The following is a 14,382-nucleotide window of genomic DNA, read 5'->3' as shown; positions in this document are numbered from 1 at the left end:
ACAGTGCAAGAAGAGAAGTTGTACCCATGAACTCTACTACAAACTTGTGAGGAGCCCAGAAAGCAAGAGATCTACATGGATGCAGATGCCCTCCCCTTTGGGCTGCTATTCCTTTCACGCAGGCCTGTGACTTAGCTTAAGAGTTCAGGGCCAGCTGTGTCCCTTCGCAGTGCCTCTGTGCTCTTCACTCCTTTCACAAACTGCCTCTTTGGCCTCTGCTCTGTTGCCAGCTAAGTTGTCGCGGTTTCCTCTTTCCTCTTTGCCAAGCTCCAAGGGCATGGTTAAGCACAGCTCTGCTGTATGTGGTAAAATCAAACACACCAGCAAAACACTCAAGATGTTTCTCAAGTCAAGCAGAGCCTCCACATGATGCAGCACATGCAACATTAATGTTATCTGACTGTTGATGACTTAACTGTGCCATGGAATCTCTCCCACAAATAAACACGAACCGAGTATGTTTGATGTCACAAACCTAGTACGTGAAAGACAGCTCTAAAATAAGCCAGTAGAGTAGTATTTGGTGTACACTGCATTCTAACATGGTATTTTTATTCATTTGAAAGTTCTTGATTTCCTCAAAGCTGCATGGGATTAATTAGGGTATTGATGGACTATTTGGAACAGTTATAAACAATCGTTACTATAAGCTCTTAAAAAGAGGTTCCAGTGATTTCAGTGCAATGGATTACAACATTTCCTAAGCTGCCGTTTTTAGACCTCCATCAGGCATCACTGTCCTCCATAGCAAAGGTGAGAGAGAAATATTTGTCCCAGGTACGTGAAGTCAGACCTTGTTCATTTAACACTAACCCACTTTTGCAAGTCTAGAAATAAGGCACACATTCAACAGCATACCTTTTACATATGATGTAATACTGAACTGTGATGACTGCTGAACCCTGACACTATTCTACAACAGAGATGATAAAATGTGCCACCAAATCACTCCCTTCCTTTATGATTTCATGCAAAGCATAAAATGAAAAAACCAGGAATCTGCATCCTATGATACACCAAGAGAACTGCAAAAAAAGGACCAGGATTGGTGTGAGCCCCAAAAAACACACAGAATTGCATGTAGTGTCAATGCTGGGGCCAAGCAGACAGTTGCAAGTTCAGAGCTTAGATCTTACCAAGCTCTGGTCTCTGATATGTCACAATTATTGTCAGGTGGTGAATATCAAGAAAAGTCAACAGGAATTGCAACAACCCCAGTACACAAAACTGTGAGATCATCAGTCCGCAGCACAGAAAAGGCATGGTTTTGAAATGCAAAAATCTCCAGAACGATGAAATTAAGAAAAAAAGTAAAACCAAACATTGAGACAGTATCACTACTCTGATTGTTTCTTTTTCCTTTCTTCTGTGTCACTCCCACAGTCTGAGCAACTTTACAAAACCTCTCTCCACGGTATTTTTATTTATTTGGAACCTGGTCACTGGCCTGGGTTTATAGAGCCTTATACCAATATAACCTGGCCCCTAACAAATGCTGCCATGTCTACAAGAACAAAGTAAGGCTTACCAAGTACATTGCAAAAGCTAGAAATAAGGCCTCAATTCAGAAAACACAAAGTACATCTTACTGGAAGAGTTACAAACAGTAAGTGGTCACCTATCAAGAAATAAGTACTAGCCATCTACAGAGACGGTACCGCTCCCATAAAGGCCACTGCAGCATGTTAGAATACTTGGCACATTCAGAGGTAGGAATTTTGATGGAAAAGTTTTTGAAGACTACTAACAGAACTTTCCAGTTCTCTATCACTTTGATTGCCTGCAGAAACTAAAAGTGTCCCTGAAATAGTTTACAAAAGAAATTAAAAGCCAAGTCAGAAGCTACTGAACTGGACAATTCTCCTACTGATCCTAGAAAGTACTTGTTAAGAGCCCTTCACAGCCTTAGTCCCTAACACTGCATCTTTTCCCCTTAATATTCACCTCCTAAACAAATCTTCTAAGACCGCAAAATACTTGTTAGAAGTTGTGGGGTTTGTTGCAGGTTTCATACTGCATTTTTTAAATATGTCTTATATTTCACGTAGGGTGTTTTTGCTATTAGATTCTAAAGCATACTACTTGGCTTGCAGGAAGTTTGCCATTGTAATTGTCTCCAAACTATCAGAACTGTGGATACAGGCGAGAGAGCTGCTGGCTGACATCTGAGTGATTTAAGCATGTTTTGAAATCAGTTTATCATTATGCATAGTTTCCTGACATTTGTTATCATACAGGGGTAACAGAGAGTTAACAAATGGCATCTTTGAGAATGCATATGCTTGCTCATTTAATGTTACAATTCACCTAAAAGAGCAGAAGCTTATAAATGAAAAAAGAAAAAAAACATCTTCTCTGAAACATTGTCCCTTCTAGTTCAGCTCAGACTGAACAACAAAAATAATACTTTCAAGTAGTAGTAAAGAACGTTTTATTTAAATGGAAGTTTTTCAAACCTTATGTATCAAAACTAAGGCCACAGCTAATGCTAACACAAAATCAAGAACCTCTAAAGGTTCTTATAATATGATACAATTTAGAAATCTGAGACAAGGCTATTTTACAAACAGTTACTCAAACATTCTGAAATGCAGCATTACTTACTTGTTCTAAAATAGTATGTCAATTATTCTAGCGATAATATTTAATGATACAAAGTACTGAATTATCAGTGCATGTAACCCGTTTTTATTTTGGTCCAGTGACAAGTAACTTTCTGCATCACTCCAGCTACTGAAATAAATGAAACGACAAAACACTGTAATAGAAGCGGCCAACAACTCCTCCCTTTTGTGCTGTGTTAATTTCTTTTCTTCTAATACTAAATATCTCCGGTCATAATAGCAATAAATTCTTCTTGATTGACTGTAAAAGAAGAAAAAAAAAAAAAGAAGGAAAAAACACATCATTAGACAAACAGCAAACAACAATAAACCATAAAATAATGGATATCTGTACTTTACTTAAAGGCTTCTCTGTCAGTATTTGTTGCATCTGATCCATTACTGTTAAGTGTTTACAAGTTTGCTTCTAAAACAGGAGTTTTGCACAGGTTTTTTCAGGTAACATGAAGTCAGAATGCAAGCTTTGTTAGGTGGAATACTTAAGCCAGAATCCAACTAACTTATAATCACTTATATTATTTCTAATTATGAAAGTAAAAATATTCTAAAAGTGAAACATGATAGAAAAAAAATCTGAGAAACAGATGTAAAAGAGATAGGCTGTGCAAAGTAACATTACTTTGAAGGTCTATAAAAATATTAAGAATAGTATCTGAATTTTATTAAGTGAATACTCAAGCAACAATACCTCACCTAGTTATGATTGAATTAAGTTTTATTCTTAAAATCATAATTCAAAACATTTACATCCAAACCACCATCATAGATCAAACAATGCTATTCCTGTCTCCCCAATCTGTAATACTTGTCAAACACAAAACAAATTTTAAGATCATTTAGCAATTATTCCATAAATTAGCTAGAATTAAAATGGACTTTTGATGAGCCTTTCCCTATCTGAACTTCATTCTTCATTTATAATGAACAGAAATTTTACACAAACACACTTCAAGAATTTAAGTCATAATAATAAATTAATTAGCATTCATTAGTTATTTTGCTGCACTTATACCTCAGGTACTGACCTTACTCATATGTTAAAACACAGCCACTGTAAAAGAGTTAACCAGTGAACATGTTCAGTCTGCAACTAATTACTGTAGTAGGGAATGATTAGAGTAAGCCAGTGGTATGGAAAAGACAAGACACATATGAAGTATTCTCCCTGATAATTATCCATCCCAGCCAACATGCCCAAGCTATTCCTAAACAAAGCACTGCTAAGAAAGAACTACATTTACAGCTGGAAGAAAATTAAATTCAACTATGTTAAAGAATAAAAAAATCAAAAAGCCTAAATATGCCCTGCTGTGATGCATGTAAAAAAATATGAAACAAGCAGATTTAGCCTTAGGGCCCTATGCTCTGAAGTACCGGTCCATCACATAGCTACATCTAGTCTAAGACACAAAACCACTGTGACTGTATGACTTTAAAAAGCATCTCCACAGCTTTTTCACAGTAACAACACAGTAACAGAACGAATTCAAACACTGTCTCCAAAATATTCTCTGGTTTACAACATCCTTGAAACTATGCTGCAAAGTGGAAATACAACACTATAATGACAAACAAATTTTGGAACATTCAAAGAAGCTTCAAAAAGCAATGTAGTTACGATTCTCAGTAACCCAAGTAATCTCAGTTAATCCTCTTCAGAGGAGGATCTGTTCACAAGTTAAGCACCATGAAAGGGGAAGCACAGTTTTTCATGGCAACAAATTTCCCTCACCTCCATAATATAAGTGATCATAAAAGAACAAACTAGAATCACAGCTAAAATAAAGAAAACGTTGACTTAGAATCTTGAGAGTTAAGAGCACACATTTTTTCAGCGGTGGGTTTGGGTATTTTTCTTAATTCTGTGCCAAAATCCGATACATGAGACTGGATAGTGTTTCCTACAGGTGCATCCACACGAGATGATCAAAATTGCATGCTGACACCATGGAGTTTCTGAAGTTAGTTGTGCTCAAAACCAGAAGTAATTTCCAAACCCAGGAATACCAAAATAAGATTGTTTACATTTTTAAGGCAGATAAAAACATACTTTCTTTTACAGAAGTCTATATACAGCCTACCAGTAGAGCTCAGTGGTTTCGCTGAGAACATAAGGGTTCATGTAACCTGAGTACCACACAAGATACCTTATTTCACTGTGAGCAAAACAATCTCTCAAATGTAATAAAGATGTTAAACCAAAAATGGTATTATTTCTGTATTTGACATATCAATTAGAAATGCTAACAATGAACCGCTGCAGATTTTTTTTTTTTGAGGGCAGGAAAGTAAGGAGAATTAGATGACAGCAACATTTTGCCATGTGTCCCAGGTGCTTGAAGACAAATGGAATGGTGATTTACAGGATAATTTACCTTCTTAGAATGAATCTTAAAAAGCTATGAACAGCCTCAGTTTTCTTTAAAGAATCACAAAACCACACAGAACTTTAAGGATAAACAGTACCATACATAAACATTATGCTGTTAATCTTCCATATTCAATCTTCTACTTAATTGCTCTAACAAAGACAATGAATGGATGATTGAATAAGAGGAAACTGAGCCACTTACTCTTAGCTCATCAATTTAATTTAAAAAAACGTAGCACTGACACAAAATAATTATGACTCAATAACCCTCCTGAAAGGAGGTTAATGGTCTACATTCCATTTGTAGTACCCAAGCAGCAATGTGACAAAAGAACATTGATCCATGATTCTGACATCTCATTTGGCAGCCCCAGGATATCAACACATGACAAAACATATTCGCACAAAGAATTCTACTCTCACCTCTGCAGCTACAACTTCTGAAAAATACCACTTATGTCAAACACCATAGAAGACTATCTGTCTAAAGGCTGACAACACAATTTTTTCCACAAGTACATCCAAGTTTTGAGTCCAACAGATGCTCGTAAGAGTAAATATTATTTTTACAGGAAAACTTATGAACTGCTAGTGAAATCTCAGATATAAGTCACCACCCTGAAAGAAGGATATTCAATGGACTGATACAGTCTTTAGGTACAAGGTCTCAAATGAGCGGTCCTCAAAATCCAGGTATTAAGGTTTCTGATGTAAAAATAAGGATGTTTTGAAGTTAATCAAAAACTCTTTAAGTTTCAATGTTCACAGTGATTTAATAAGCATCTTATCAAACTGGATTTGCTAACTCATTCTTTATCTACCCACTAAATCCCTTCTGCAGCCTACTCTGTATGGGCCTTGTCAATTCCAGAGCCATTTTTCACACTATACTTTTCAGCACTCCAAGGCTCAGAAGTATGTTAAAGACCCATCCAAGCTGACCCTACCCAGGGTACTTCCAGCATGATTTATTAGCTTAATGCTCCATATCCAATGCTGAAATCACGACACATTGCCACTTCAGATATATTAAGTAAGTGATCAAAAGACTTTCTCTCAGCACTTTAATACTTCTACTAATTTATAAGGAAATAAAAATGTAATGTAGGTACACAGAATCTCTCACATATCAGTTCAATTACTCCACCTTCAACTACACTTTCAGCCAGCTTTTAATAGATATTGGTTGAGTAAGAGTTGGTGGTGAATCAACTTGATTCTTAGACTCCAGGACTAGTAGCTGTCAAAAGCAACAGTCTGCATTATTTGTAAGCTAAATTATGTTTGAGATTAAAGTAATCTAGAAGGAAATTTAAGAGGACATTTTCATAACAAAACAACGCCTAAAAAGGGAATAAAATTAAGAACAAGATTATATGGTGTTTTATTTGCCAACACGTACTTTCTCCATCTCCATCCTTATCAAATTCTTCAATCATAGCCCGTAGTTCTTCATCAGACATATTTTCACCCAACTCTCTAGCAACCCGGCGCAGGTTTCTCAGACTTATTTTACCAGAGTCATCATCGTCAAACAATTTGAATGCCTTGAGTATTTCTTCTTGTGGGTCTCTGTCCAATATCCAATCTGTCACTGCAAGAAGGATAATTAAGTTAGACTAAAAAATTCTGAAAGGTAAATGCAAAACGACCTTTGCGAACTAAGACAATATGAAGGACACATATGTCTGATTTCACCTGCTCTTACATTTGTATACAATTCAACATGCATATTTGTTTGGCTGTTATCTGACCTCTCTTTCTCACCTCTGTTTTCACAAGCTGAGCTGCTCTTTGGGACGTAACTGTCACAGTGGAAAGCTGCATGGCAGTTTAGACACAGTCACACTTTCTACACATTTTCGAATAGGAATTAAAAGTATGCACAGGATGCCTCTGTTTCAAAATTCCAAATTTTCAGAAAAAACACCATCAGCTTTTTTAGATGAAGATGTGAAATTCTTTTACTTTATATGCTTTCATCAGGATAGAATTTTGAGTTGGGGAGAACACTGAAACAGTAAGTGAAGGAAAACATCCACATGGAACCTCTCTTTTAAATATAAAACCACACTAACACAAAAAGCCCCCATAACCAATGAACCAAACACATCCCACCCCCCCCAAATCCAAAACCAAAAAAAGCCTATACATAGGGGTTGGGTTATAAAAAGGATGCTGCTATGAATTGCAAGATGTTTATTCCGAAAGGATTCTTCAGCCTTTATTCTTTTCAAGACAACCACTTGTCAGTTTCTGCAACAGGAAAGACAAACTTGCCTCATGAAATATTTTTCTAGTAATTACTTCAGACCAACCAACAATAATGTATCTCCATATCTTTGTACTGGCTAGTCTTGTATTACAGGGCTAGTCTTGTATTATCAAGCCATTAAAATCACATCAACATTGCTTGCACATAAAGAACCACTTACCATCTGCTATGAACTGCAGATGGAATGTCTGCTCTGGCTTAGCAAACTTGAAAGAATTTTTTCATGCTCCTATAAGCCAACTACAGCAATGAAGTTTATATATCTGCAGATTTACCCCAAATTTAAATATTTTCTTTTAAAATAGTGCTGCATGACAGTATTACATCATTTGAAAAATGTTACCTTTTGTGGCAAAAAGACAACTGAGAAATAATAAAATGTCTCTAAATACAAAACTATAGAAGACAAAATATAACTGCATCTTTATGTATTTCAGTTGAACATTAAGAGAAATTGATGGCTCAAGAATTGCTTAGCTATATTCAGCAGCTCTTCACAATTAATGTCTCAACAACTTATTTTATCTAACTCCCCAATCTTTCTGTTAGAAGTGATATCCTGTTTAATTCTTTGTCAAGTTCATATTGCACCACAGCAGTACTCTACTCCAACTCAAGTTTTCCAACAGGTTTGATCCCCTTCCAAGTATATACTGTGCTTTCTACAAGAATTTTCCTGGCTTCCTGCAGCACTTAGTGACTGCCCATATTGACAGCCAGGACAGAACAAGGAAGCAATGAACAGGACTGAGTATCAGGAATTTAAAAAAGTAATTGCATGGTAATTACAATATATGCATTTTATATAATATTACAGCATAATGATGTAATATTAGGAGTACTACTACTATCAAATCAATACACTCACTTTCTTTTTAATACTTCCACATAGGATTTATAAATCAGAAAAGAACCAGAAACAATGTTCCCTAACCTGGAATATAACTACAAAAATATTACCTGTCATTAACAAGACATTTGTCCAGTATTAAACTGTTAAACAAATAAATGTGGCCACATTTCAAACAATAATTGTTTTGCTACATTAAGAAGATTGCTATTTGTAGCCAAGAGTAAATACTGGGGTTTGGGTGTTTTATTTCATAAAATCTACAGAAAACAAATACCTTGAAGAAATGGACCTATCATGAACATAATGAACTGTCATGGACATAATAAACTAGAGATGTAAACCCACACAGATTACTTTTGGGTACACATAAATTGTATGCAAAAGCATAAATTATGTATAACAAAAATCCCCTAAAATCTTCAAAGAAACATCAAGTCTAAAAATTCTGCAGATCACTGCAAACTCAAAGTACACAAAATTGCACAATACACAAATTTCAGATGAAAGAAACAACTAATTCTACTGGTTTTATCAACAGTTGAAAATCCTTGAAGTACAATATTTAAAATCTGCTTCAGTTTCTCTAATCTTTTCTTATATATTAATATAAGATTATATATATATAAATAAGATAAATATATATAATTAATATATATATTAAGTGCTTGTCTGTGTATGCACTCCTTCCCATGAAATTCAATGCCAAATGCCTTTTCCACAGCAGGAAGAAGAATCTTACAAAGATCCATGAACAAGACAAGAACATCTGCACTTTAAACTAGCATTTTTTCCTCTGTGTAAACTTGAAAGAGATTAAGATTGTGTATACCCTACTTCCTTTTATACTGTAGCAATCATGCATCTCTAGGTATCAAATTAAGCATCCATAAAACAAATATTTATCTTCCTTCACTACTGACCTATATTAAGAAAAATATGAAATGACATCCCCCACTTCTATTTCTTAATAGTAATAAATAATTGAAGAAATCTACAAAGTACAGCTTTGAAATTTGTACTCCCTACTATAGTCTAATATCTCTAGAGGTAGAAACACAATCAAACACATACCAACTTCATTAAAATCTTCAAAGGTGATCTTGCCTGTTGATTCTCGATCATAATCTTTAAGTATTTTCAGGACATCAGCTTTTTTCACATCAAAACCCAAGGCTCTCATTGCCACCTTTTGGAATAAAATGGAAGCGCAACCATAGATAAGGCTCAAAATAAAGATTTAACAGATTTTCTTTTTAATTTCAGTAATTCCCTTCTTGACCAAGAGAAAAAGAGCATTAGTGGTTTAGTAAAAATAATAAATAAAATAAATAAAAGAAAAGAGCTTGGGATATTAAAACCATCTAGATTTGATTTACTATTAGGAAATGGAACATCTAGTTACAGTGAAAAAAAAAACCTCTGCATTTTCAGGGATTTTACCTGGACTGGACCAAATGCGTCTCAGGACAAGTAAATTTATTCCTCATTTCCAAAACCATTTCAAAATCTTATCTTTTTAAGACAAATGTGAAAATAATTCTGCACATTATTCTTCATTTTTCAGGCAAAGTGCGTGTATGTTCACAGATTTACAAGTCCTGAAAGACTTTTAATTGCTTTTCCAGTGGGCCACAGATGGCAACCTATATTTTACTTTTCCATTAGCTTAGGAGTCGACATTTAGTTTCACATTTCACCTTAGATGGCTATTTCTCACCACACACTACCCTGACTTCCTCCAAACTGATGAATACAAGCTAACCACACATGCAAAACCATGGAAGTAGTTATTCAAAAATTGATGCTATATGCTGATTTTGTAGAGAAGGAGATACACAGTTTTTCTTCTTATGTATTTCTGCTCTTTCACAGTATTAGCTTCAGAATGACAATATTCAATTAGACAGCTAAGAAAGAGCTTTTCAAGTAATCATGACAGCTGGGAATTCAATACATACCATAACCAGAAAAAGCATATTAACAGTGCCAAAACAGTCCCCAGCACAACCCTAGTCACACTGGCTTCCAGCAAAGATAAAATACCTGAACTCTGAAATAAAGATAAGGGAATTGTTCTACCTAACACACTCCTGTAACAGCAAATTAAGTAAAAGTAAGACTTTTTTTCCTTCCTCAAGTTACTTGGTAGAGCCAGGATGTAGAGCCAATACACTGGATAATGCATTTTTTCAAAAAAAAATCTCACCCTATACGTGACTGAAACACTGGCCTCTCCGAAGCCCCTTTTTGTTCTCAATGCCATAATTAGAATAAAAATGCATAAAATATTTAAAGTGAGTTTAGTGAACCTCATCTACTGCTCTGTGGACTTTCAGGTGGGAGACCTTACTCAGAAAGACATCCTGAACTCCCTCTGCTAATAGCTATCATTAGGAGCATCCTTCTTTGGGACAGGCACCTACTGAGCTTCCCACACACAGAGCTAAGAGCACACCTTATCCCTACAAATCATAGGTGTCCTGTTGAAAAATACAGGTAAGCTCTGGCTTGTAGTCAATAGTTTTACTAATTTGCTTTACATCTTTTACCTGCATACCCGATATCAACATCAAGCTTTAGGTTAGACAGTACCTTTAAAATTATCAAACAGTTTTTCAAAAGCTTCTCCCACTTGGTCATCTGTCCAAGCTTATCCCTGGTGGGCAATTATACCAGGGTTATTTAGAATGCTATAGCAATTCTGTTACTGCATTAAGTATATAAAGTGGGAAGAAAAGTGTATTCTTACACCAGTGGAGTATTTCCTGTTTTGTTTTTTTTCTTTCCCCCTCGCTCCTTTAATTCAGCAAGACATCTTGAAGGAAATTTTTAAAGATACAGCCAACATCTTAAGAACTCACTAAGGAACAGGTATCTGCTATAAAATTGCTTAAAGAAAACTTCTACCTTTAATTCATGGTAATTAATTGCTCTGTCTTTGTCTGTATCAAACAATTCAAAGGCATCTTTAATTTCTTGCTTCTGTTCCTCAGTCAGTTCTCTTCTTTTCTTCTTTTTAGTTTTGTCTACTGAGAGCTCATTCCTATACAAAGAGAAAGAAATGTAATAGAAGATTTCTACTCGGAAGATGACACTGTAGATAACATTTTCCACCAATAAGAAACTCACCATAATTGCAGAAATCACTACCTTACCTAGTCAATATTCTCCCAGTTTGTACTCCCAGTTTAAAATAACATTTGAAATAGACAATTCCCTTGTGAAATCTGAATGACACCTCCAGTCTCCCACCCAAAATAAAATCAGCACAGGCATTTTTGTTAAGAAGCAACAACGAAAAAAAGAGGGTAGAAAAACTATCAGTTAAAAAGGCTTCTTGAGGTTACAAACTAGATTAGCAGTTGAAATTATACAATTCATGAAAACAGTTGGTTTCTACACTGTAGCTTAAAAAAATAAAATAAATTTTGGGACAGACAGACCAGTGGAGGCCAAACTAGGCCGGACAGTCCGGCTACTAAAGCTGGTATTAGGTGACACAAATCAGCTTTGTGGCCTGTAACAGTTCTTAGATAAATAGTACTTGCAGGGCTTTTTTTTTTTTTTTTAATCCTTTAGATCACACACATACATGCTGTTCTGAAGATTTTTAGCTCTGTTTTGGTATACACACAAAAGAGAGAAGCCTCCAAATCAGCAAATCTTTCTCAAAGACAGCCCCCTTTTCTTTGGCTAGTCTAGGAATAAGCTTCTATTTTCAGAGGACCACAGTAAAAGGACAAGAGATAATAACTACAAAATTTAAGGGAAAAAACTGCAGCTGGAGGAGAAACTGCAGCTGGAACTAAGAGGAAATATTTTCCCAGTGCATGCGGTGATGTTCTAGAACAGTTCTACTGGGAAGGACTCTCCATCACCAGAAATTTTTGGAACCTAACTATAAAAGGTGCTTAGCATCCCCAGCTAGCTTTGAGTGGAAGTTGCTGTAATCAGAAAGCTGGACTAGATGACTTCCTTAAGTCCTTCCTAACCTAAATTACCATATAGTTTATGTTATACTCTCAGGAAAAGGCTTTTTATGGTCATTTGTCCATTTGCACCAGAGGCAGAATGTGTGCTGTATCACCTAGTGTAAAATGCATAAAAATTACCGATGAGTGAACAGAAAACCCTGCAAGATTAAGTTTCCAAATCTCCTCTAATAAGCTGCTTTATGCTCTTTTTTGTTAACATTTTGCTAATTTTAATCAAAACCTAAGGTTAAACACTTATCTAGATTTAGCTTTCAACAGCCACTGAAGCAAAAGTCCCAAATACAGACAAGAGAAGTGCAAGCTGCAGAAGCTAGCTGAGCATGCTTCAAACCACAATATCCTCAAAGAGTAAGATGTCCTTAACAGACCAACTGAGATAGTGTGATTTCACACAGGCTTTGAATTACTCCAGCTCTTGGAAGGACTAAAATAACTCTGAGCTGGCTACTTAATTAGGACTGGGATCCAGGGAGCTCAGATTTTGTGAGCTACGATGAAGAAATCCATTTATAAATCTGAAAGCAGATTAACACCGAACTCTTGTGAAAGAGCAATCTGGGTACTTAAGTGTTCATTTAGTGCTTAGCATAAAATTAAGTTATCAAAAGACAAAGCAGTAGTCCAACACAAGCAGTTCAGTGCCACTTCTGCAACTACTTTAACCATACTAAGCGTGAAGTTCTCAGACCTGAAAATTAAGGATCGCAGTTGCCATGTAAGCATATTAATTACGCTTGAAAAGCCAAGCCGCTTTATGCAATAGCTACTAAATCAGAATTTATAAACAAAACAAAACCGAGCAGTTTAACTTCATGCCTGTTCACAGGCCTTTTGAAGGCACATCAGGCAACCCAGAAGCGAACCTCCCAAGGCCAGACGCGCCGGACCCTTCCCTCCCCCGACGGGCAGACGGGTCTGATCCGCCCCCGGCAGCGCCGAAGGGATCAGACGTGACTGGCGGGAGGTCGGGGATGACCCCGGCCTCGCTACCGCCCGGCACGCCCCGCGTTCCACCAACACCTCCCGAACGGGGGCGGCGCGGCCCTGAGGGACCCCTGCCCGCGCTCCGGGCCCCGAGCGGGGCAAGGAGGAAAGCGCCTAGCTCGTACCGACCTCAGGGCCAGGCTCATCGTGTCGCTGCCAGGCCAGCCAGGTCAGAGCAGACTCGGAGCAGACTCGGAGCAGACGCGCCGCCACGCCTCCGCACAGCCCCAGCGTTCGCGCCTTGGCGACGACGCGCTCCTGCCCCTGGCGACGCCGCTCAAGCCACGCCCCCACCAAAGTACCGCTATCTGATTGGCCGTGGGTGATAAGATCCCGCCTCTGAGCCCTAGACGCTCTTCTATTGGCTGAGGGCCTGCCACTCAGCGCGAACAGGGCGGTGCGCAGGCGATGGCTTCTGGCGGCGCCTGCGGCCGTTGAGCAGCCTGTGATGCAAAACGGGGAACGTGAGAAAGTTTCCTAAGGAAGGATGTTCCTTGATGTTTGATCTTGATTTTCAAGCCTAATCAACAAAAAAGGAGATTTAATCCTTGAAACAGATAGAAGCTACCAAGCAAGCTCAAAGTGATGTCCAGGTGATAGACAAATTTCTTGTCGGTGGAATTTCCTTGTTAAGGTCAAGGGCACGGCATGCTTCAGTGATGTTAGACAAACAGTTCAGAATTTACCGGCCACAAGGACATTTGGCAGAACTCCCAAGATAAGGAAGACATTAATAAAGACAACTCAGCAACTGTGTTGAATCAGCTTCAGCTGGGTAGAAGGTACTTCTGGCAGACCACTGACCAAGCTGCCCCCCGACTCAAGAGAAAGACTGGGCATGTGGAATAATTAGCATGAGAAAGTAAGAGAATCATTAACCAACAGAGGATAAAATAATAATTATTAAGAGAATTATGTAACCTGAAGCCAATGAGCATTAATGTGTTTTTTTGCTAAAATGTATAAATACTAAAGAGTTACGATAGTTGGTATGCTTGATTCATGGAATGCCACCCAGCACCTAGGCTTGTGCAACTCTGAAATAAATAATCCTTGTCTCCCTCAAGTGTGTAATTATTGGCTTATTGCACACTGGGTAACAAATCTGATTTTTGTGGTCAACACTTACACTGGCCCTGCTGTAGCCTGGATGTGTGGTGGCTGTGTTGGAAGAATTCCCCATGGCCCCAGGCCCTGCTCACTCCTTCCCGACTGTTGGAGGTGCAGCAGGCTGTGAAGAAGCACACACAATTGGCATTTATAGAAGCATTTCTGGCATG

General features: G+C 37.5%; 1 protein-coding gene across 2 annotated transcripts; it reads right to left on the bottom strand.

Moving 5' to 3' along the window:
• Nucleotides 1–2,414: 2,414 nt before the first annotated feature.
• On the bottom strand, nt 2,415–13,378 carry CETN3 (centrin 3). Of its 2 annotated transcripts, XM_048292202.1 has the most exons (5): nt 13,232–13,373; nt 11,031–11,166; nt 9,195–9,309; nt 6,398–6,589; nt 2,415–2,865 (listed from the first exon to the last, which is right to left on the bottom strand). In XM_048292202.1, exons 1-5 carry the CDS (start codon nt 13,246–13,248, stop codon nt 2,822–2,824), a joined length of 504 nt encoding a protein of 167 aa, XP_048148159.1. In that variant the 5' UTR covers nt 13,249–13,373; the 3' UTR covers nt 2,415–2,821. The 2 variants fall into 2 exon arrangements, with proteins under 2 accessions (XP_048148159.1, XP_048148158.1); XM_048292201.1 differs by having other exon boundaries at nt 2,794–6,589; nt 13,232–13,378.
• Nucleotides 13,379–14,382: the final 1,004 nt, after the last annotated feature.

Source organism: Corvus hawaiiensis, chromosome Z, assembly GCF_020740725.1.
Source record: "Corvus hawaiiensis isolate bCorHaw1 chromosome Z, bCorHaw1.pri.cur, whole genome shotgun sequence".
Taxonomy (NCBI): Eukaryota; Metazoa; Chordata; class Aves; order Passeriformes; family Corvidae; genus Corvus; species Corvus hawaiiensis.
This window is presented reverse-complemented; position numbering and strand designations above follow the sequence as displayed.

Bases quoted from the DNA above. Each gene is read 5' to 3' on its own strand.
- CETN3 (XM_048292201.1), bottom strand. The intron at 9,310-11,030 runs GTAGAAGTTTTC...TTATTCCAAAAG, and splicing joins TTAATTACCATGAATTAAAG to GTGGCAATGAGAGCCTTGGG. The intron at 6,590-9,194 runs GTATGTGTTTGA...TCCTTCTTGCAG, and splicing joins TGAAGATTTTAATGAAGTTG to TGACAGATTGGATATTGGAC.